Below are 24,349 nucleotides of genomic sequence, written 5' to 3'. Positions count from 1 at the left end.
AATGAACAACAGCAAGGTCAAGAAGCAGCTCCCATTCCTGGATGGGTTTTTTAAAACCCGCTTTTATTAATTAATTGTAAGTAATACAAATATTCCAAAAATATAAACAGACACTTAATGGCGTCCTACATTTCAAGTTTTTGAATACAACAAATTTATCAAACCATGAATCTGTAAGCAAGGTAGTCAGAGTCCCATAGCCCAGTCACAGTGGGGAGCAGATGCCCTGCCCTCCAAATGGCATCTTGAGGGGGAAAGTGGCATGACCTGGAATGTGTCAAACTTGGGATACTATACGCAAAGCTCAAGGGGCCCAAAGAGGGTCTGCTCTGGGGCCGACCCCTACAGCGGGCACGGGACAGTGGGTCAGACCTCCGCCTTCCCTCCCCTGCTCGAATGCAAATATTTATTGGCATTTTAAAAAAGAAAAAGATAAAACGAACTCCATTTTACAAAAAATGACTGAGGAACAAGAGTGGTAACCGATTGAAGACCTGAAGGGGGAAATAGGCTTACCTTCCACAGACACTTGGCCTGGCTGGGAATGGGAGGGAGGACAGCCTTCCCTGGGGGCTGCCCTACTGAAGGAGGCCTCAGGAACAGGGTAGGGGGAGCAGATTTAAATGGGATCCATTTCCCAGGGAATGACTGCCTGTCTACACTTCCCATGCTTTTAGCACAAAGATGCTTCTGGGCCACTGTTTATAGAGGTGAGTTTATACATTTACAAAATGGTCAAAATCTTTGGGAGGCAGGAGGAACTAAACGGAAGGTCCCAGGTTAACTGAAGGCAAATGTACTCAACCTCTCTATAGTAAGGGACCCCTGGGCCTACAGAGCGTCCCCTCTACAATGTGCAGAGTGACAACTCTTACCTTGACCGTTTCCAGACTGGTCCTGTGTCCAAAGCTCCCCCTATGAGAGGGACACGAACATCAGGCTTTTGATTTAGAAGCCCAATCAGAGAGACACAGTGTGTCCCTGAAGAGGCACCTTAAAGAACTGACCCTGGCAGTTGGGCAGGTTCCTGGCATGGCTTGGACGGGGGCTGACCAGGCACAGCGGCCGACTGCCTCCTGAAGACAGTCTCGGACAGGAAGGGCTGCTGGGAAGCCCCAGAACACATCCTGGGCTGAACTGGCTCCCTCCCAATCCTGCCCTCCTCCAAAATGGAGTCTGGCCTGATTCCTCTAAGGAGCGAGTTTTGCAATCATCACTTGCCCCTAACACACTGTGGAACTGGAAACCAGACAGCAAAGGACTTCAGGTTGGCTCTGGTCCACACGGACGGACCCTGTTTAGGCTTATTTGGCTGAGCTGCTTCTCCGCAGACGGCAGGAGAAAGGGGACAGTGGGAATATGGTATTTCTGTTGAGGAACTGCAGGTGGGCGGGGCTTCACATAGAAGCAGCAGGGACACCCCTCACCAAGCTGACCGGGGGCTCTGGTCATGAGTCACACTCGGGGCATGTGGATAGGCCTGGTAGGAAAGGGGGAGGCACAGGCTCTTCCTTCACCTGGAGAAACATGGGAGACCCAAAGGAGGGCAGAGAGGGACCGAAGAACTGGATCAGCTTAGAGCCTCTTATTGCTTATTTAGTCAGAAAAGCTTGGCTGGGCCCAGATGGCAGATGTGGCCCAGGGGCTAACACTTAGGGTGGGGCTTGGGAGAGAGACCCCAAGGCATTAGGGTAGAGGCCGAGCCAGGGCCTTAGAATCAGAAGCTCCCATCTTCCTTCAGGAGGTACCCCTCCCTGGCTAGCACCGGAGCCCTCTTCCCCTGCTTGCAGGACCCCGGGGGCCCCGGAGAAGGATACTGACGGAAAGGGCCACATGAGCTTTGGGGACCTCTGTTCCACTTCTGTGACACCAAAGGGAAAGACCAGGCCCTTTGGCCTCGGGACGAGGAGGGGAGGTGGTAACAAACAATGCTGGAGAAAGACGCTCGTCAGCCCAGTGCCACTCAGGACACCAAGCTGCTGCCCTACCGCCTGCTTTGCTCAAAACTGGTCAATTCCTCAGGCCGGACCCAGTGTGGATCCAGTGTGGACACTGCAAAGGGTAACAGGGCTAAGAGTCCTGAGTGGGGGTGGGGGGTGGGTGTGTCCTCACACCTGAAGCAACTCACAAAGGCTCTGTGACACCTGCCTCCAGGGAAAACAGAACTGGGGAGGGGAGAGGAACTCCCTCCTGCCCTAGAAGGAGAAGGGAGGGGAGGCCGTGATTAAGGCAGTGATGCTGAGGTGGGGCTCAGCTCCTGAGGGGAACCCCTTGTGCTCCCAATTCCAGCAGTACTTCCTTCCCCTTTTGTTTTCCATCCTCAGGAAACTTCCATTTTGTGGCTATTTTTTGTCTTTTAAAGCATTCACTACTGAGAAAGTCTGAAAGCTGGGGGGTGGGGGGGGGGGGAAGCAAAGTGCAGGTGTGTCAAGGGCTCACTCACACCTGTTACGAGAGGCGAGCGGCGCGTGCATTATGTTGGCAAATGAAATGACGACAACGCCCGTTCCCCTCAGCCCAGGGAAAGCAGGAGTGCCTCTGTGGCCCTGGAGGAAAAAAAGCAACAGCCAGAAGGGAGGAAGACAGGAGTAGACTGAGAGAGGCACAGGCCAGGCCCAGGGGAAGACACAATGGGAAAGAGCCCTGCCCAAGAAGTGGGAGGGGCCGGGCCGGGAGCGCCCTTCCCGGACTTTGGAACACAAGCCCTCGCACCAGCACCAGCAGAGAATCCCTGAAGCACAGACTTAGGGACGCAGTCCCATACTCAGCTGATCTACAAGCCAAGGGGACACACACATTCATGCTTGGGGGGGGGGGGGGTCTTCCTCCTCCCTGCACCCCCAGAGCCTCCCACATTCATCACAGGCCCAGGGCTGCAGCTCTGTCAGAAACAAAACAGGCCCAACACTCCATGTTTAGAAATAATTTTAAAACAGAGTCGAAAGAACGGAAATCAGTTATCTGTCCTCTTCCAGGGCAGGGAGAAGACCTCCTTCCCCACAGGTTCAAGACTATGGCTGGGTGGTGAGGAAGGCAGGCCCGGAGCCCGAGCCTTGGGGAGACACAGAAAGGGCCCGTGCCAGGCACTTGGCTGGAGGCGAGCGCAGCCCTCGGACCACAGGACGTGATGGCCACTGGGGCTACCGGTTCTGGAAACAAGCTTTCATCTTTCCAGAAACGTTGTCTTTCTGTATGCAGAAAGCTGGCTAGAGAAAGGTTTCAGAAAGGTGTGTGCCTGGGACACCAGACGGCAGCCTTGGACTCCCTTTCTCCTTGGCACGAGCCTTACAACACTGAGGAAAGGCGCTGGGTTTGGCAGCAAAAGCCTTCAATCGTCTTCATCCCTATTGAGCTCAGTGGCTCCCAGGGTGACCGGACAGGAGACAGACTAACTCCGGGAGTCTTCATCTTTCAGTTTCTCCCTCAACGTGAAACACTTATATCCCGGGGCCGCAGTTCAAGGGGAGACACACATATACACACAGACACACACAGACACAGACACACACACACTCACATCTGGGAGCCCAACTCAGGGAGCAGGCAGCTCTAGGTGCCGTCGGTCTGGGACATGCCTGCTTGGCATCTATCCTGTCCTAAAGCTCTTTCCAACCACTTCTATTCCCAGGCCCCGTTTGGTGAGATGCTCCAGCTTCCGCTCTGTCAGGCTGGTCATAAAGGCACAGTGTAGGAAAGTCCCCTACTGGGATGGCCATTGCTCGGAAGCAGGGAAGGCTAAGGGGCCCGCAGCTGCCCGAGGCTGGTGTAGACATCCTCTGCTCCGCTCAATTCCTCAAAGATTGGGATTAGGTTCAGCAACTCAGTGTCTGCCATGTCATCAAACCAAGACTGCACGGGCACCTAGGGCAGGGAAGAGGCAGCGTAAATCTCCTGCCAGTTCCTCCCTCCCTTGCCCCAAAGCCCCAGGAAGCTGGCTGGGTACACCTGGGTGCCATGCTCCTCTGGAGAAGCCCGGGCTTCCGATGCCCACTCCCTCCCCCCTCTGCCCGGGACTGGGGCTCCCCAGTCCCTGCGGTGTGGCTGTGTCCGGACCACTCACTGCGTTTTCTGGGTGGAAGATGTAAGAAGCAGGAGAGTTGTCCAGAATGAGGGTTTTCCTCAGATCCCTTCCCAGGCGGCTGAGGTCCTTGACATAGCAGCCTTGGTGGAACACACAGGACTCCCGGAACAGGCGGGCCCGGAACACCCCGCACCTGTCCAGCAGGTCCGTCACTGGGTCGGCATACTAGAAGAGAAGGTGCTTTTGCTCAGATGCAGTCCTGGCTCCCCCCGCCCCCACCACCGTGGCTTCCCGTGGCCCAGCAAGGGGCTGTGGGACGCCCCCGCCCTGAGGCTGCCACAGCCGCTCTTGGCGCCTGACTTCCCTTCCGCCCTCAGGTACCTTGGCCAGGCTGGCAGTGAAGAGAACACATTCAAAGAGCTCCCCCATTCGTCTCAGGAACTCATCCACGTAAGGCCTCTTGAGCACATACACCTGAGGAAAAGCAGAGAGGCTTGTTGGAGGCAGCCCCGTGAGGGTGAAGCACTGCTCATCTGTCAACGTCACCACGTCCACAAAGACCGGCAGGTAGGTTCACACCATTCCTGGTCCGGCCCCTCCGCCCCAACCTCTGGGGCCACCTGGCTGGAAACCTTCTGCCCCCCCCCCCCCCACACACACACAAGGGCACTGTATCACCTCCTCACCAGGCTTCTGCGGGCTTAGCGGCCCAACCTTGACCCAGCTCAGGAAGAAATGCACGTGCCTCTATCCCAGAAGCCATCTCTGTTTCGGGCGGCGAACCATCAGCTGCCTCCAGAAACAAGTAATCAAGAATAGGCCTCACAGACGGAAACAGCCTATCCTGGATTACTTGAATCCAGCCACAGCCTCAGTGGGAGCTTCCTGTCCTTGGCTCTGGCGGGACACTCTGTCCAGGTCACCATCACGCGAGCCTTGGTGGAAACCAAGGCTGAAATCACACGCCCTCACACAGCTTCTCTGAAATGCGCCAGGGAGAAGGGACTTCTCTCCGTCAGTGACCAGGTCAGATGCTCTGTGTCTTGCTCAAGCCCCACACCTGTCTGTGCTTGCTCCAGCCAGCCACCCTGAACGCTCATGCCCACCTTTCATCATCTCGCACGTTTCCGCCTGAAAGTCTCATGGGCCACATGTACCTCATCGCTCTGCATCTACCGCTTCCCTGCCTCCGGGATCTCCCTCTCCCCTAGCCTTGATGCTACCAGAACCATTCCTTCAATGCTCTTGTTATCCACGGCACTCCCTGCTCAACGAGCACGTGCCTGCCATGACTCTCCCTCCTTGGAGGTGGCCCGAACCGGCCACTGACTCACCACACCGCTGGTGGCTTTGCCACAGGAACCCTCGGCTCCGAGCAGCCACAACTAGGTTCCCCTGGATTTGCCGTTTCTTCAAACTTCAACAAGTCCCTCCCTCTTCCTGGCTGTTTATCAAGCCAGGCATCCCCCTGCCCCTCTTCTGCAGGTAGCCGCGCGCCAATTTTAATCTCAGCTGTTTTTCACGATTCATGCTGCTTCTTGTTAATCAGGAGTTCACAGTGCATATCTGCCCGTTTGCAAATATGCCTTCGTCTGGTCTCTGTGGGTTTTGTACATCTCCACACGTGCAAATGGACTGTAAAGGGTAGCTGGGCAGAGGCTGACCAGTCCAAGGGCAGAGGTGGTATTAGGGATGAAAGCCTCTAAGGGACAGAGGACAGTGGTGACTTGTCAGGGAAGCCTCAATCCCCTCCTTCTCTACACATAAGTCTTCTATTTGACCAGGCCATGTGAGCAGGTATCAGGGCAACCCGGGCGTTGTTCCTGGTGCTTCCTGACGCTCAAGCAGGTCTTCTGGGCAAGCATTTGGAGTAAATGCTTTTTCGCTATCAACACCTCATGATCCTGGACTGAGTAAGCTATGCAGGGCCAGAGCCTAAGCTTACTTGGATTTAAGTGCTCTTTGAATAACATTTACTGGGGGAGAATCCAGTGTAGGGACCCAAGGGGAGGGGGAGTAGAAAAGCTTCACAGAGGGAAGTGGAGAAGCCAGGGCTGGGGAGGAAGAAATTCCTTAGCCAGGAGGAGTGGGTGGGCCCGGGGAGAACAGGAAACAGCTAGTACTGGCTTCCTTGCCTGTTAACAGGCAGAGACACCACCTCTTCAGGATTAGAGGAAGTATCATCGTTTAATAGCACTGGCCACATTGGCCAGGAGGTGGTATTCAGTAGATCACAGCTATTACTATTATTAAATGATACTTTAATTTTAAACAGCTTGGCTTCAAAGCAAAAAAAGACGACAGCTGGATGGAGATGAGAAGCGGATTTTTTTTTTTAAGATCAGAAAGCCTGGAGTGTGAGAGGTTCCGATACAGAAAGGAGGCTGAAGTTGCAGGAGAGGGACCAGTGACGGAGCACACCAGAGGGGTGGGGGCCCTGAGGCCTCTAGGCTGGCTGTGGCCTGGCAGGCAGCTCACCTGGTGAGTGGTCCCCTCAATCTCGACAGGCACTATGAAATCGGCGTTGTTGATTGGCTGGAAAGCAGAAAAGTTAATGAGGTCAGCATGGTAGGAGGGAGACAAAAAGCCTCGGCCACACCCCCACACGCATGAGCACACGGTCCCTGCCACAGCACCACTGCGCTGTCCCCTGGGAGGGGCGGGGAGAAACAGGTCTCAGAGACTCCAGGAAGCTCCTCCCACCACCCTACTAAGAAGCACGCACAGCATCCCCTCCAGGTTTTCCTTACTGCCACCACCCCCAATTTTACCCGAGCTGACAGAATTTCAGGACCTTCTTGAGTTAACGAACATCCTGACAAAATGGAGGGGGGGCAAGGTCCAAGGCTGATTCAAACCCTCTTACGTAGGCCTGCCCTGTACAGAGCCCTGGTGGCTCTCTGGGCTGTGTGACAGACAAAGCCCGTTGGCAGTGACTGGGTGGAGCAGGGATTCCTATTCAACATTCTTCCGTGTGGCCCCCGAGTATGTGTGATGCCAGTGTGGCCAAAATGGCAGAGCCCCCATCCCTCACCCAGCTCCCCTGCCTCATCAACTTTATGCTGCCTCCGAGCACCTTCAGTTAGACGGGCAAGACAGCCCGAGATGGGCGTAGGGAGGACTCCAGATACAGAGTTACCTTAAAGGAGCTATGCACAAGGGTTTCATCCAAGTCGATGACCACGCAGATCCTTCCTTGATCTTCCTCTGTCACCTCTGGGAGCAGGCAGGTCCCCGGGATCTGAAACCAGAGCCAGGCTGCCGAGGTCTGCCACCAGGAAAGCCCAAGTGTTCTCTTCAGCAGAACTCTGGGAAGAACCAGGCTCATCGAGAACACAGAAGACCCCCGAGTTCGACCCAGAAGAGGTGCCATTTGAAGGCCAAGAAGTACACAAAGAGATGGAGTCAGCTCCTCGGCTCCAGCCTCCCACTGGACTATGGAATGATCTGGACACTGAGATGCAGGCCAGGGCGGCTGTGGGACGGATGTCAGCTGTCCCCCCCAAAAGCTAGTGTCTTTGCAGAGTGGGCCCTCAGCAAATATCTGGGACAAATGGCTTCCCGGGGTGGGGCCAGCCAGGCACTGAGGAATAAGGGCGTCACCCAATGTGATCACAGGGTCTGGGGCTTTTGGGCATGTACCTGTCAGATTCCCATACCTGATAAAACTGGTACTGGAGACAGTGGAGCAGATCCGACTGTGGGAGGAAAGGAAGCAGTCAGTACCGACCGGCCAATGCCGTCCTACCTGAAGCCCACTGCTTCTGCCTCAGGCCTGGTGGGTAAAATTCTCCTCAAGTTCCCAGCCCCCTGGAACGTAGGGCATAACAAAAGTGACTTTTCTTTCCTTCCCTTTCCATTTATTCTGAGAGAACAAGTGTGTGCACGAGTAGGGGGAGGGGCAGAGAGAGAATCTTAAGCAGACTCTGCGCCCAGCACAGAGTCCTACCGGGGGCTCAGTCTCCCAACGGTGAGATCATGACCTGAGCCGAAATTAAGAGTCAGACGCTTGACCCACTGAGCCACCCAGGCGCACCTCTTTTTTTTTTTTTTAAAGTAAGCTCTACATCCATCATGGGGCTTGAATTCATGACCCTGAGGTCAAGAGTCACATGCTCTGCCACTAAGACAGTCAGGTGCCCCAAAAGTGACTTTTCTTAAGAGCTGCACAGGAAAGGGGAAAGGCCAGAGCTGCCTTTCAACATCAGGTCTGATGAAGGATGGAGAAGGCAGTGTCTCAGTTGGACAAACCGAGGGACGGGGAACTCAGTGGCTGATGCAGGGACACGGGAATCAGACACAGAACCAAAATCAGAACTCCTCACTGTGGTGGTTCAGCGTCTTTGTGAGTCCTGGAACCCAGGCTTCTCTTTGAGAACATGTGTTTTCTATACTCTCTTCTGGGGGTGACACACGGTGCGGGGAGGGCGCCGAGCCCCTAGGATACATCAAGTATGCCAACGTGAGCCCACACTGTGGGTCCTGAAACGTGAGGGGGGGGGTGGAGTACAGAAAGGTCAGAAAGGCTTCCCTGGCCTTTTGCTAATAATAGAGATGTTGTTATGACTGTCAAACGTGATACCTTGAGGCAACATTAAAATCCTAGCATTTAGAAAAAATTCACGTTGGCATTTTAGTGTATTTCCTTCAAGTCTATTTTAGCAGCCCTTCCCCCCATAATATGTAATTTCACATTCTGCTTTTAGACTTAATGTTGCGACTCAATACTTTTTCCGTGTTACTGTGAACTTTGTAAGAATCAATTGCTAAGTAATACTGTCACGTTGCACTTTATTTAAGTGCACTTCCGCCTACTGAGTAATGTACTGATGCATGTCTTCAGCCTGGTTTTTAGAGAGGAATGGGACAGCTAGACCTTGGTTATGTCGGAAAGAAGTAACCAATGGCATTGGGGGCAGATGGGTTTTTGGTCAGGGCTGTGCCCACCCTTGAAATGCCAGACATACCTTCTGTTCACTGGGAGGCTCAAAGACACCCATGAATTTCCCAATGTCCCCCCAAGACAGGTGAGAGTGCTGGAGTGTGGCAGAATTTCAAGAAGTCAAGTAACTTGGAAGACAGCTTTGCATAGTAAACAACAACAACAAACACAGGTGTCACAGCCAGAGAGATGGGGGCTTGCACTCTGATACTACTTACTATTTATTAACCACTAACTCTTCGGGGGCTACACAGACCCTCTGGATCTCTGTTTCCAGGTGTGTAAGTGGGAAGAGCCTGTGACCCTCCCTGCCGGGCTGCCGGTTGCACCACGAGACAGTGTATGCAAAGCGCCTTGTATGGTTCCTGGAACATGGGAGGATCTGGACCAGAGGGGCTCTCAGAAACCACAGGGATATCTGCATGGCCCACATCGCAAATGGGAGCCAGGAGAAAGAAAATGGGCCACTCTAGGAAAGCCAGAGGAGGGGCCTCTGAGCCAGAGGTCTTTGAGACTTCAGGGAGGACTACCTTTGCCCACATGCCACGGCTGCAGGGGCCCCCACTAGCAGTCCCCTCCTTGCTGGCGTCCCGCCACCCTGATCTAGCTACCTTAGCAATGGTGTTGGCTTCCTCCTTGTATGCGGAGAGCTCAGTGGAGGAGCTGGACTGGCCAACATGCTGGGCGCGAAAACAGCAGAAAAAGGCCTTGAAGATGTTCCGTCCACGAGGTTTCTTAGGAGATGACTTGGAGACCAGGCCTAGGGCAGAGGGAACGATGAGGCATTAGCTACCGGGTGGCTCTGTCCACAGGTGGCCCCGTGCCCGTATCCCCTCCAGTCCGGAAGCCCCACCAGGGCACAAGCCACGTGCTGGGCAGATCACCAAATACAGTCAACACTGAAACACACACGCTTATTCTGACGGTTCTCTAAAGCAGAGGCAGCAGGAATCCCCACTCTCTGGTTTAGGAAATGAGCTGCAGAGGATTCGGTCTTCACTCCCTGGTCGGGGAGGGGCACCAGGTATCGAGTCCAGGTGTCCTGCACTCTGGAAGCGGCACACTGAAGGAACCCTCAGGAGTAAAATTCACCAGCACAAAAATCCTCCTCGACCAACCCCAGTTCGCAGAACTAGCCGTTCTACACGAGGGAGAAACCTAGGCCCCTGCAAGTCCGTGGAGCTGTGGTTCTGTTCAGGGTCAGCTTCCCTAGAAGCTGGGTCAGTGGTGGCAGGACTGAGGCCAGACTGGAAACAACAGGCTAGAAAACAGAGCAGCTGCAGCCCAAGGAAGAAGCTGTGCTCCTCCTTCAGTGCCCCAGCCACTGTCCCTGCTGCTCTCCCCTCAAAGGCACGAGGCCTGATCCGTAAGCACAGGCACGCTGACCCCTGGGAAACACAACTGGTGTCGCATTCTAAGCTAACGGCCTTGCTTCTAGACCAGAGCTGCCCGTCAGTCTTGCCTTTGTAACTCAGGCTTTGGATATACAAAGCCATGTTAACAGGACGCTCAGCAAGGCAGCCCCAGAAAAGCCAAGCTGATACAAAAAGCTATGGGCATTACAGGATCAACCAGAAATGGACTTCAGGGTATCTTTCCAGTGCCTCTTGCTTTTACAGGAACTATTCTGGCAACTGTTCAGCAAGTATAGGAAGACACGGTGGGTCCTGTGGCCAGGAGGTGGCGCCACATAACTGCTGCCAGACCGGTCCCCAGCCACAGGTCTCCACCTAGGCGGGAGGGGCTGAGGATTAAACCCAGCCCACTTCACCATAAAGCATGGGGCAAACTACAGTGCAGGAAACAAAATGAATCTGGAAACGCTTGTCTTTGTGGGGGGTTAAAAAGGCAAACAGAATGTGGCACCAAGGACAACCCTCCTCTGGCTGTTCCCTTTATGAAAGGAAGGGGGAGGCAAGCAGGTGGGGCCCACCCCAAAGCAAGGTAGGGGTTAGTCGTCTGAGCACAGAGGCCCTTGCAGAGAGGCGGTGGGACAGCCATTTAATACCCAGTTGCGGCTGCCTGGAACCCTGCAGAGGAGAGAAAACCAAACTCTATTCCCCATGACCCAGGGTGAGGAAATGGCCGCTGAACAGCAGTCAGTCAAGTGGCAGCCAGCACTGCCCCGGCCAACCTACTCCCTCCGACTCAACAGAAGCAGAGGGCTTCCTGCAGGTGCAGGCTGGCATCTCTGCCCTTCAGAGCTCGCTCTCCCTCCCTGGGTGAGGCCAGACCCCCTGACACTGGTATGATCATTAGAAACCTTCCAGTAAGTGACCAGGCCTCCCTGGCAATTCGCCTACATACCCGGGGATCACTCTTGAGCTCTTGGCCCCAGTGGAAAAAGCAAGATTTCCAGGGACTGGGGATTCTGTGATAAAAGGAAGAAATTGCACTGGGGCCCCCTCACCACGCCCCCACCAAGGCCCCTGTATCAAAGAGACAAACCTCAGAGCAGAGCCCAGTACTAAAGAGCAGGATGCGTGGCTCCTTGGACTTTTTCCTACTCTTAATAATCTATGCAGGAATCAGAGGGCAAGGGCGGCTTCTCCACCTGCCTGTATGGCCCACATTCAATTCCGAGCCCGGGGACTCCAGCAGACGCTGACACAAAGCTCCAAGACCAAAGCTGAACCATCACTTTTCCTTTGGTTTATGGTTTCTTCACGCAGAACCACATTCAGAGGCTTAACCCGGGCACGGAGCCTTTCTTAAAAGGCCACACAGCCCGAGCCTTTCCTGAAGAGAGGCCGTCAAGAACGCAGTCAGCATCTTAGTGACAGACGATGTGAAGGCTGAGTAATCTTAAGAGGCAGGGGGGTGAAAGGGGCAGCTGGCTGGGGCCACAGAGAGGCCTGGTCGGTGCCCACTGTGGGAGGCCCAACAGGCAGAGGCGCTTGGGCCTTAGACGCAGAGCTTGGTGGGGTGGGGGGCAGGGCTCCTCAGCTTCATCTGGACTCAGCAGGGGATGAAGGTCTTCTCAAAAACACAATGTGACCAGGCAGCCCCTGGGCCTCAGGGACCACAAATGCCTTGACCTCGGGGGCAGGCGCCTGGAGCAGAGCACAGAGCTGTGGCGCCTGGGGAGGGTATCCCAGGCCAACAGCAGCAAGGTCAATACCCTGCATGCCCCTCTGTTGGGGCCCTACCTCCCTCAATCCTTCTCCAGGCTGTCTGTCCTCCTTATATTTACCAACACTGCCTCTGAGAATCTATCTGGGCCTCTTTAGCCTCCCCTCAACATGGCTGCCTCCTGACGGGGCCTGTAATGGCCTTGGCCGAGAGCATTCACCAGCCTCTGGAGCTCAGCACAGCAGGTACTCAGTAACTGTAACTGGCTCAGTGAACGACTGCGGGAACTCCAGGGCCCTGGGTGTCACTACTACGGAGCCCGGCCCCGTGGAAGCCTTTGCTGGTTTGCAACAACCCGGAAGACTTAGAAACAGAAAAGCATTCTCTATGTGAGGACAGTGAGGCAGGCACTGGAGGAGCGGAGCACCTGAGGCAATCCCGTTCGTCGTTCCGTGCCTTAGTCATGTTTACCACGAACTGATGACGTGCCAGCCCTTTCTTAGGACACTTGACACCATTACTTCATTTAATCCTCACTACAAACCCATTTGTAGGCACTAATGCCCCGTTTTACAGAAGCAAGACTGAAGCAGAGAGGTTAAGCAACTACTCCAGGTTACACAGGTAGTATGAGAGCAGAGCCATTGAACCTAGATCTGCTAACCCAGTGCCAGAGCTCTTACCCACTACCCCACAGGGCCCCTGACAGGGGGCATCGTGTACATTTATTCATATGACAGCAGGGATGCTTGTTTGTTCTACTCCTCTCTAGGCTAGGATGGTAAAGGATTAGTTTGGGGCCCACGCCCCTCTTTCACTGTGCTCTTGGGCAGGCCATGAAAGGTGCAAGGCTCTGGTATTCCACCCCAGGGCTCGCTTCACCCCCATCCCAGTCCTGCACCTGCGCTGACAGATACCTCTGGGAAATCAAGAGGACAATGGCAGAGGGAGAAGGGTAAGGGCTGGAGACAGGGCCTCTGGACTGAGACCTGCTTTGTTCAGTGGGTTTAAGGGTAAGGGGGAACACTCATCAGAGTGGGATCTGAAACTTGTGTCAAAGAGTCTTTCAGAAGCTCCTTTCAGCCGGCACTCAGTATTATGCCCCTGACGGCCAGGGGCCCCTAAACCCCTTTCCGGGGCCGGGAAGATGGGGCACGAGAGGACTTCCAGGTCCCTGGGGATTTCATTGCACACGGTCTCCCAAACAGGGAGGGCAGGATTCCAGGGGGTGCCATGGAGCCCCATAACTAGCTGCTATCCCTCATTCATTCCTCCTGCTACCTGCTTTGTGGACACCCAGCCTTCCTCTCCTGCCCGGCCACCGACCCGCATCTGCTCTCCCTGCTCTAAACATCTGGTGCGGGCCTGAGCGTCGGAGAGGACCAGCACAGACCTAATGAGAGGACCTCTGGCTTAAGAAGAAAGCGAGCAGGTGGCTGGGAACAGGGAAGCCAAGCCACTCCTCCAGTTCACTGGTGCAAGGCTTCCTGCCAAGGCAGGGTGTGAAGAGAAAGTGGGGTATGGCAGGGACCCCCACTCCGAGTATCGCCTGGGCTGGAGGCCAGACCCTGCCAGTTACTGACTCTGACGTACAGTCTCTTTGACCCTCAGTTTCCTCATCCACTACCTGGGATAACACCGAGACCTCCCTCCTGAGTGAAGGGAGAAACAAAACCTGCCCTTCGCACGGCAACGTGCCGCGCAAACTCTACAACTCAATGCTGTGCTCGTTTTAATCATCTAAAGGGAGATGACCACTAGTGAGCAACACTGTGACCTCACTGCGGGAGACCGACAACAGGGGACCAGGGGCCCTCCCGCTCCCAGCATGTGGCTGAAGCTCCAGAGGAGATTTGTGAGCGAGGTGCCAAAGGACTCTGATCGTGAGCAGGTTTCACGAAGTCTAAACAGCCCCTACCTTCATCCAAATCCACTACAAAAGTTGTTTCCCAGCTTGCAAACACCCTGGCTAATATTCTACAAATAACAGGAAAGCAGGTGAGGCTGCTCCACTTGAAATAAACAGTGCCCTCTCTCCGTCTGTCTACCACCGCTGCCCCCAAGAAGCACCAGATGGGGACACTATTTGCCTCTGCCTCTTAAGAAGCTTGTGCATGTACAGGTCTGTGCGCACACACACGCGCACGCACACACACACATACAGATGAAGATTGGCTTTGCCAGGACAACACTATTTATAACCCTCTTCTGAAGGTCAGGTTCAGATATCACCGTTGCCAACAACACAGCTTCGTGTCCCAGCAAAGGAACTCCTCACACATCCGCCTAGGAGTCGGCAGAAGGCAAGCTCTCAGGCAATCGGGTTTTAACAAGCCCATTCACGTAGAAGGATGCTTTCTTGGTTCCCTCAGAAGTACTTCCTTCCCCACCATTTCCCATCCCCCCATAAGCAAAGGATTTAGTCTGGCTATCACTATAAAATGGCCTCTCTGAGGGGCCTCCCTCCCCTTAGCTATTGGAGGAAGGAGAGTATTTGGAGCATTTCCGGCCCTTCTTGGCCAGCTGCCTGGGCCCTGCAGCCAAGACACGTCTGATTGGGGCTCCCCATGGAGAGGAGTCCTCCCAGGTCCACAGCAAGGGGCTCCTGGGCCTTGGCTGGGGATAGGCCCTGAAGTGCCAGGTGGACGGAAGGGCTCCTTGGACCAGCAGGTGAGTCGGCAGGGGAACAAGAGGCTGAGAGATGCCTAGACATCCCCCACACAGAAAAGACTGGAAACAATGGGGAGGGTATACCAGTTTTCACAATGTCAATTGCTGACACTGTTTTCTGCAGGTGACAAGGCAGGCAGGGTTTCACGCAGTTCAGCACCAGCTCCCGAAGTTCCAAAGAGCATCTGTGACTGTGACGGCACAGATTTTTAAAAGTTGTTTTAGGGGTGCCTGGGTGGCTCAGTCAGTTAAGTGTCCGACTTCAGCTCAGGTCGTGATCTCGCGGTCCGTGGGTTCAAGCCCCGCGTCAGGCTCTGTGCTGACAGCTCAGAGCCTGGAGCCTGTTTGATTCTGTGTCTCCCTCTCTCTGACCCTCCCCCGTTCATGCTCTGTCTCTCTCTGTCTCAAAAATAAATAAAGGCTAAAAAAAAAAAAAAAAAAAAGTAGTTTTAGCCAGGCTCTTTAGCTCACACCAGCATGTTCTATGCTGGTGCCCTCCCTGCCCTCCCGTATCCAGGCTGATTTATTCATGTGGTGTCTCTGTTAGTCCCCTTCTCTGAGCGGGACAGCTCCTTGTATCTACGTTTCTTCTAAGAAAGAAGAGCTTTTTTCAGTCCCAGGTCTTTAATGCCACCTGTAGGGTGGGGGTCACAGGTCACTAGCTATTCACCTCCTGCCCTTCCCCCTGCCTTTTACCCCCAACAATCTGGTCACCGATCTCAACACAGGGCCTCAATTTTAGGGACCTCCCTCAAGAAAGACCGTCTTAGGAGCAGAGGATTCCTGGTAACTTCTCAAACATGATCAAGATACTCTACCAAGCAACCTTTATACAAGTCATGGCCAAGACACCCACCTAGGCAGCTCTAACATACTTTAAAACCACACTGGGGTGGGGCTGGGGTTCCCAGAAGCAGCAGCAGGTCCTGGACTAGGGCCGAAGAAGCCGTTTCCTCACATAGGTGTCAGCGGAAGGCTCAGCCCCCAGCCGCACACCAGAGGGCTCTCAGTGGACAAGCGAGCGATGGCCCACAGTGGTAGCTGAGACAGACAAGAGATACCATCCGGGAGAACCCAGAGAGCTGGATTCTGCCCCTGCCTCTGCCGGAGGCCTCGCCCCACGCACGCCAACTAGGGCAGAGATGTCATCGTGGGGGCCTGGAAACCACCCTTGCCCACCTTGAGCCTCTCTCTCCCCGTGGAGGTGCTGAGCAGGCCCCTGCGGGAGGCTGGGAAGCTAAGAGAAATCTGCCCAGCAGGACAGAAACACCTTGGTGGCTGTTTCAGCCCTGGTCTTGGCTCTCTGGCCGACTCCTGGAATGCTGGATTTGGTGGAAGGCCCCGAAGAACCCGGTGCCTCTTCCCCCCCAGCTCCGTAAGCCCGCCTTCCGTGACATACGCATGAGCGAGCTGAAGAGCAGTGAAGGCACAGGATAAAACGAGGGACCCTCAACCACCTTTCCTCCGACGGGTGAAAAAGACAGTGGTTACCCAAAGGGCCACGGACTTGGGTTTACATCCTGGCTCTACCACATATAAGGTATGTGGCCTTGGGCCTCAGTCTCTTCATCTGTAGATGGGAACTAACTACCTATTCCACCGAGCTGTGAGAATTGTAAGGAGCCTGGGGTGTGGCCTGGCTCTAGTGTCAGCTGCTAGTCGTTCAGGGTAAGGCACTTTCATATCCTAATCTCGATCTCAAAATGTTCCCACTGACACAGACCATAGAGATTTCTTCTCATCCCAGAGGTCACACAGAGGTAGTGACAGGGCCAAGCCTGGGAAGTGGCCTTCTCGGGGACTCCACAAAAACCAATCAGTCTCTCTGTCTCTCTCACATACACACACACACTCACTCACTGAGGTTGACCAACCAGTTCCTTCCTTCCTCTAGTCGCTTGGCCTCTGCAGAAAGACGGGAAGGAGTCTGCCAGGGAAGGACTGCCAGGGAGTCTGTCCACCTCCAGGGAAACTCACCTGCTCCTACCACACCCCTTGGCTTCACCTGGGATCAGCCAACCGGTATAGGTGTGTCCAACTGAGAAAGCACTGAGCTAGAAGTCAAGAAACCCCGCCCCACTTCGCTTCTCAACCAGCTTTGTGGTCTTGCCTGAGGTGCAACCTCTCTGGCTCAGTTTTCTCCCAGGTCAATGGGAAAAGGTCGACACTACAGGGTCCCTTACAAGGTGGCTTCAGATTACCTGAAGCTTGTGCTTTTAGAAACTGGAATGCACAATGCAAATAAATGAGAGGCAGTGCGGGTCATGGTTAAGGCTTGACTCTGGAGTCAGGGTCCTGGCTGACACTCACTAGCCGTGTGTCCTTGGACAAGGTGCTTCAGCTCTCAGCGGAGTTTTCCTCATCTGTGAAGTAGAGATAATTCCCATCTCTCATCTCCCAAGTCATTGTGAGGATTAAGTGAGATGCTAGATATAAAAAACCAGGAACAGTGTCTGGTCCATGGTAAGTGCTCTATAAATTTCATCTGGGATCATTACTCTGTCCGTTCACACTCAGAAAACTTTAGGATTCCCCTTTACGAGCCACCAGATCTTTAACAAACAGCAAAACTGGATCCCTCCGGGGGACTCTTCCTGCTCAGGGCTAAGCAGGCAGTTGGGGCCATTGCTGTGTTTACCTGGCTCTTCTCCAGGGACACTTGTCAGAATCATAGGGAGCATTTGGAACACACACATGCCTGGCCCACCTGCTCATGCTCTGATTCGGCAGGACCCAGGTGGGGTCTATATTTTTAGTAAGTGTCACAGGAGATCCTGATGTGTGTCCCTGGCTGAGGGACAATACCTAAAGGTTGCCAGTGGTCCTTGACTAACCCTTCCAGGACTGGAGGATGATTCAGCCAGCGGCCCCTTGGTCCCTCTTCCCACCATGTCTCACTGGCTCAGTGTCTCCGCTATCTCAGAGGACTTGTACCAGTGGGGTCTGGTTTTCCTCTCTAGGAGTACTTGCTCTATCATGGAGTCAAAAAGCCTGCTATCTCTTTTTGCAGACCCCTGTTCCTGTGAAGGAGGGGCCCCAACCCCATTCTGCTATGGAAACAGAGGAGCTGGGACTCACCACACTGGGAAGGCGCTCCCACAGCCTGTGTTGTGCCATTTGAGCCTTCCCATGAATCTGCCTGGCTCTCACTGGGAATGGGGCTACACTTGTTCCCCGAGAACGGTGCAGGTGGGGAAGAGCAAATTCTACAGGATGCAAAAGCTATTCGTTCCTCAAGAAACGAGAGTAGCAATAAAGACAGAGTATGAGCAAAGTCTCAATTTTAGGGGGCAAAAGAAGGACTAGGGGCACCTGGAAAGGGAAGGCAACTGTCAGGAGATGTACTCAGAGATCAGGTTCAGGGCTGACCCCTAGAAGAGGTGACCAATAAAACAGGACATACACACCTACTGCCTAGAGGGAGGCTGGGTGCTCCCTGGAGTACTCATTCTGTAATAACAGACCTGATGCAGGCACACAGACCTGAAAGGGCTGGGCCCTTTGCTGGACAAAGAAACTCTGTTCTAGTTGGTTTCTGGTCCAGAGAGGCTTCTAGTTCTAAGTCAATGTCTCCACTTTGATTTCTACTGGTTCCTTCATAAGGGTTGCACATTAATAAGCTCATCTATAGTTCCCAGTTGGGAACTATGCCTCCATTTCAGAAGAGGGAGGGAATTATGTCAGGGCCACACCCAATCCCATGACCCCAAGACAAGTGAGTTAATTCTGTGCTTTGCGAGCAGGCTGGCCTGAGATAGGATGAAAAGCAATTTAAGGCTGCTTTTTGTGCTTTCTCAATGCTGTACCCCCAAACCACAGCAGCAAAGACACAGCTTAAGAGCATCTATTTCTTTCCGAAATCCCAGTTTTTATTTCTCTCCTTGTTACTAGAATTCCCTAAAAGAAATGTGAATCTCACTGCGTCCATTAACCTTCCTACAACGCAGCACAGAGTTGTCCTAAGTGTTCATTATATCCATTTCTGAGAGGCTGAGCAACTGCTCAGAAGGCTTGGACTTCAGAAACTCTTCACAGGAGGGGCATGGCTCCCTGGCCTCCCATCCCCAGATGCCCAGACGCCAGGCAGAGCGGCAGATGCCCTAAGGCACACGCTACTCGCATTAGTGCAGATAAAATCCCATTCCAAGTCACACAGGCACAAAGAAGGGGTCTATGCAGCAAGGCTGTTTGCAAGCCTCAGAGGTTGATCCTTCCAGAAGGCCCAAGCCCCCACATCAGTGTCCCCTCTGACCCCCAGCCACCTGTCTTTAACAATAAAACTCACATGACCCTGTGCTGTTTGCACTCTGTCCTTGGGGGAATGGAGGAGGAATGAGTAGTGGTCTGGCTGTGTAAAAAAAAAGGACATTGATGTTTATCAATCATCTCCTAAGTACTAGGCATTACAGAAGTATAAATATCAATATTCCTATTTCACAGATAAGTCACTCAGAACACTAAAGTGATTTGTTAAGTCTCACTGTGAATAAGAAACGCAGGGATGTGCACCCAGGCCTGAAGCAAGGAACTCTGCTTCTGGAACAATTCTTTTTTTTAATTAAAAAAAAAAAATGTTTGTTTATTCTTGACATAGAGAGTGTGAGAGAGCAGGGGAGGGGCAGACAGAGAGGGAGACACAGAATCTGAAGCAGGCTCCAGGCTCTGAGCTGTCAGCACAGAGCCCAACGCAGGGCTCAAACCCACCAACTGTGAGATCATGACCTGAGCTGAAGTTGGACGCTTAGCCAACTGAGCCACCCAGGCACCCCAACAATTCTTTGAAGTAACAATGAACACCTTGCTGCCCCTGCCCTCCACCCCTTCCCATTTCACCCAACACAACAAGCAAACTTCCCAAGATGGGAATAAAAGACACTATTCCTAAATGACCCAAAAGTTAGCAGGAAGAAAGCTGACGAGGAAGAGGCAGGGATATACATTTGCATATAGATATGTATACTTTTGCATATTGTCTGTCTTTCCTTTTCCTTTCTTGTAAATACTGCTATTATTTAATTCTCCACCGAGGGGCTGGGAGCATCAATCCACCTTGGCTAGAAACGTTACTTCTACAGTATTCACCATCTTGACAAAGCCCACGATCATAAAAGATGTGGCCATTCCCACACAGGACGAAACAGCATCTCCACTGCCAGTTTCGGTAAGACCCCTATAGCGGAGAAGGGAGGAGACAGAAACACCACCACCCGTGCCATCTCTGAAGGGTGTTTCACAGCAATTCCGAAGTCCTTCTCCACAGAGAGCTATGCCAGTCAAAAGCAGCAGCAGAATGGCAAACTCCCAGCCTCAGGATGTTAAAAATTTACAAACTTGGTTGCGGAGTTAGCAGCACTCTCCTGGCTATTCCAGAGGGAGCAAACACAGTCTTTAAGTCACCACACAGGCCCCTATCCCACTCCAAGATGGAGGAAAAACTCCAAAGGGAGCCTCAGAGCCTCAAAGAGGCCAAGACTGAGAGTGGATGGGGACACATGCATCCCGGACCCACAAAGAGCAAACTGAGGAAGAAAGCCCCAACGACATTTGTTCGGAGCTTTTCAAGTGAAGGGCCTGCCTCCGACATGAGAAGTGTTTGAGCTTTTTCATGAGAGAATAGGGCAGAATTTCCTCCTTATGGGGAGAAAGCAAGAGCTAGAAAAATGTGCCACCGTCCTGATTCTGGGGGATGGTCAGCTACCAGAACCTGTGCAGTTTCTCATGTGAGAAGACAATCCCCACACTCTCCCTGAGAGGAAGGGTCATTAGGTCTCATGGAAAACAAAAAAAGGACCTGATTCCTCCCTGGCCCCCCCCCCCCCAACTGTGGGTCACTTTGAGCCCTGGAAGAGGCTGCCTCCACTCCCTCCTCTTACACGGAGAGGTGACAAGTTTGGTCCTGTTTCCTGGGCTTTTCCCCCATCTAACTCTAAAGCCCCATGGCACAACCTCCCAGCAGCAGGGCCTGCACTCTCGTATGGGGCTGTAATAAATGGCTGTTCTCTGGCCAAACTGGTATTAACTTTTCCTTTTTACTTTTGATGTTACACACAACCCTGTCCTTGCTGTACCAGGAAGCCATTTCACCCATCTGGCTGGGAAGATGATCCAATTTTGGTCCTTTTATCATCAATGCTTTCAGTAACTTTTTTCTACTTCCCTTGCTGTAATTACTTTTGAATCATCAACACACCCAGCCAGCCCTAAAGCTCCAAGAACAGAATGCTAAAAAGGAAAAACACACACACACACACACACACAAACCTAAAATCCTGTAATGGCAAACAACCTCACTAAAAAGCCACCCAAGCTGAGAGCAATTTAGTTTTCTCCTAGAAATTTACTTATTGATAAACTGCATTACACCCCCTCCCCTTTTTTTCAAAGGAGGCAGGAGGGCACAGAGATGGGATGCTGGCAGAAAAGGGGCAAGGAACTCATAAAGGAGAAAATTAAAACATCTTCTCCCCACCCCCACTTAAAAAAAAAGGGATGCAGGATTTGTAAATAAGGAGAGACTCAGAAAGTTGGCTTGCTGGTTGCTGGGTGCCCAGGCAGCCCAGGAAAATAGTATGTCTTCTCTGGAATGCAGTCCAATTACATGGAGAAAGACCCATGGTTGCTGGCTTGGGAATTCAGATTCCTCCAGGGATAAGTCTGAAGGACAAACCACACACAAAAAGGAAAACAAAAAACGTAACTCCAAGAAAATCCAACCAACATCAGCAACCCAACACTGTACAGAAGCCAGCTGCTCCGCTTCCTGCTGTCATCTATTCTGTTCCCCAACACAGGCCCTTGTGGCTGAAACGGCCAGCTGATATGTAAGATGCCCCTTCAGCAGTCCTGCTCTGTCTCACTCCTGGTGTGATTCCCTCACCAGGAAGGCACCCTCCAGAGCCTCTGCAAGAGGAGGACCAGAGCAGGGAAGCACAGGGTGGTTCTTCCCAAGTGTCATTAACACAGACCCCTATGGAATCCTTCCACGCCTAAGCTCTTCACTTATGGCTACCTCCTGGGATGAGACTGGGACCAGACAGGAGTCAAGTTCTCAACCCAGAAAGCCTCCACTCTTCAGGCCTCAGCACAGCTGGGCGGCCAGCAGAGGTGAAGTTGCCCCTGGGGTCACACAGCCTAGTTAGTGATGCAGCCAGGAGAGCAGGGCAGAGGGAGGCAGGGGTTTTTCTGGGGTTGGGATCTGAACAGGCAAAGCTCTCCCCCTCCCCAGGACAAGCTTAATTTAAAGAAGGCCAGAAATTCAGGAAGCACACAGTGCCCCCTCCCCAATCCCTTCCACTCCAGGAAATAGGGAAAGGCTGACACTAGCAGCCCTTGCCCCTAGGCAAGTTAGAGGAGCTCCTTGGGACTGTGAACCCCCGGAATAAGTGACCTGCTGACTAATGTTTCCAAATAGGGGGGATGTGGGCGACACCGAGGCACCACAGCTGGCCACCCACCAGGGTCTAGGCCTCGATATGTTCAATTGCAGTACTGGCCCTGCACGTCCTGTTCTGGGGGGGTCGGAGGAAGGGCAGGAACGCTTCAGATTTGGTACCAAGAGCGTGCTTTCCCCAGTCTCAGGGCCAGGTGGCCTCAGTCCGGGAAGTTCTCCAGAAAAAAACAAAAACAAAAAAAAAACCCACAAAAAAAACAAACACCCCAAAAAACCGACGCTAGTCCTTACTCCCGGCAGAAATTCTGTCCACTATTTTAGACACATTCCTCAAGGCTCCAGGAGGAACGTGGGGGAGGGAAAAAAGAGTTTCGGGGCTTCCAGTGACCGAACTAAGAGATTCCACCCTCGGGCCCGACCTTTCCCCGCCCTCGGGAGAGGCCGAGGCCTTACCCCGCTCCGATCGCCAAGACCACCCCAGAGAGGGCCCGCGACCCCCTCGCGTCTGCACCTGACCCTCAGGAAGGCGGGGGCCGCGAGCTGCTGCCCACGGAGAACTCGCACTTTTTCGCTGCGCGATTCAGAAACACGCCGGGTCTGATGCCATCCGGCGAATTATGTAACCAGGGACACCGCTCCCGGGCTAAACAAACGCGGCTCTGTGTGTGCAGCGGCGGCCCCGGGGAAGCGCACCGGGGCAGGGAGGGGCTCTGGCCGGGCCTCGGGGTCGGGCTCGTAGGCTCAGCAAACGCGGCAGGAGGCAGCCCAGCCGGAGCGCCGCGCCGCCGAGGTCCCGGGCCCAGCGCAGGGCCGCGGGCGGGCCAGTAGGTCCCGCAGGCTCGGCCCCTCCCCCACCGCGGCCGCCCCCGCCCCCAGGCGGTGAACTTGGTCCCAAGTCCCGCAGGACGCCGTCACCGCCCGCGGCCACCGCGACCTCGGGCTTAGGGAGCCGCTGGGAAGTGCTGGACTCCAGTTCCGGCTCCATTCCAGCTCGGGACCCCTCCGTCCCCCTTCCCACCCCTCTCCCCGCCGTTCTGGGGCGGCTGCGCGCCGTCGTGCGGGAAAGTGACGACCCCACCTCCCAACTCAGGAGGGGACGGACGCGGGTGACTCGCGCTTCGAGCGCTACTCCTCAGTCTCTCTATACGGGGGGAGGGGGTGCAGGACGGGGTGACAGCTGCGCGGATGACGCCCCTCCCCCTCGGGCGCCGGGAGCCCGGGCCCCGCACCGCCCCCATGGGGGTCTGAGTGCGGACAGAGACGCGGGGGCGGATGGACTAGGGAGTCTGGTCGGAATCTAAGGCTCTGATCCCCGGGAGGTCAGGGGCCGGGACTCGGGTTCGGGGCTTGTGCTAGCCCCCCACCCGCCCGGGGGCGACGCAAAGTTTTGGGAAGTTGCTGCCCCTACCTTGCTTGGTGAGCACCAGGGCGTCTTCCCTCCGCGCCTGGGTGATGATGGAGCCGTGTTCCATCTAACAATCCCGCGGGCCCGGGCTGGCTGGGCGGGAGGACCGGCGGGCGCGCAGGCTGGGCTGGGCTGGGGGGCCTGGGCGGGGGCCCGCTCCGGCTCCGGCTCCCGAGACTCGGACTCCCACAGCTGTTCACATCCCTGCTCTCGTTCCCTCCCTGGGCCGGGAAGGGAGGCGGCCTGTACGGAGGGCGGGCGGCCCGGGCAGCGGCTCCCCGGTTGCCCCCGGCCCCGATCCCCCGGCAGCAGCTCCGGGCTCCTCAGTTTGGGTCCAACATGGAGAATCCGGAGCGAAAACAAGAGGAGGAAATGGGACACGGGGCGGTTTCCAGGCTCCCCCCTCCCCTCCGTACTCCGGATAAACAACCCGCGGCTGCAGCGCCCACCCCCGCGCGCCTCCTGGCTCCGGACCCGGCCTCTCCACGGCCGGCCAGTGCCTGCCGCTTCGGAGCACAGTCCTAGGCCCCAGGACCCTTCACCTGTGAGCTGCTGGGGCTGCGGAACATCCGGAGCTTTGCTATTTTATCACGGAAAAAGCGAATCCCCGAGGGGGGTGGGGTGGCGGGCGGGCAGGCTGGCGGGGGAGACTTGAAACCGCTCCGGCGCTCCAATTGGCCCTCCTGGAGAAAAGGGGCGTGGCCCCTCCTTACTATGCGGTGCGAGGACCCAACAACATTCCAGTCGTTGCGGCCACGCCCCCGGGCCACTCCCCCCCTCGCCCCGCTGCGGCCTCCCAGTCTCCTCGGCCACACCCCCTTCCCAACTACTTAAAAGGACACTCCAAAG

The 24,349-nt window shown here is 54.5% G+C and overlaps 1 protein-coding gene across 1 annotated transcript; it reads right to left on the bottom strand.

Annotated features, from left to right (window-relative positions):
• Nucleotides 1–29: 29 nt before the first annotated feature.
• CTDSP2 (CTD small phosphatase 2) lies at nucleotides 30–24,075 on the bottom strand. The gene is made up of 8 exons (XM_019454946.2): nucleotides 23,504–24,075; nucleotides 9,575–9,723; nucleotides 7,681–7,719; nucleotides 7,161–7,262; nucleotides 6,500–6,556; nucleotides 4,403–4,495; nucleotides 4,061–4,246; nucleotides 30–3,861 (listed from the first exon to the last, which is right to left on the bottom strand). The coding sequence occupies exons 1-8, from the start codon at nucleotides 23,565–23,567 to the stop codon at nucleotides 3,736–3,738; spliced, it is 816 nt and encodes a 271-aa protein (XP_019310491.1). The 5' UTR covers nucleotides 23,568–24,075; the 3' UTR covers nucleotides 30–3,735.
• Between the last annotated feature and the right edge of the window lie 274 nt (nucleotides 24,076–24,349).

The sequence above is a fragment of the Panthera pardus genome, unplaced genomic scaffold (assembly GCF_024362965.1).
Source record: "Panthera pardus isolate Hobbes unplaced genomic scaffold, ASM2436296v1 HiC_scaffold_6, whole genome shotgun sequence".
Taxonomy (NCBI): domain Eukaryota; kingdom Metazoa; phylum Chordata; class Mammalia; order Carnivora; family Felidae; genus Panthera; species Panthera pardus.
The sequence above is the reverse complement of the archived record's forward strand: the minus strand, read 5'-3'. Positions and strand labels throughout refer to the sequence as shown.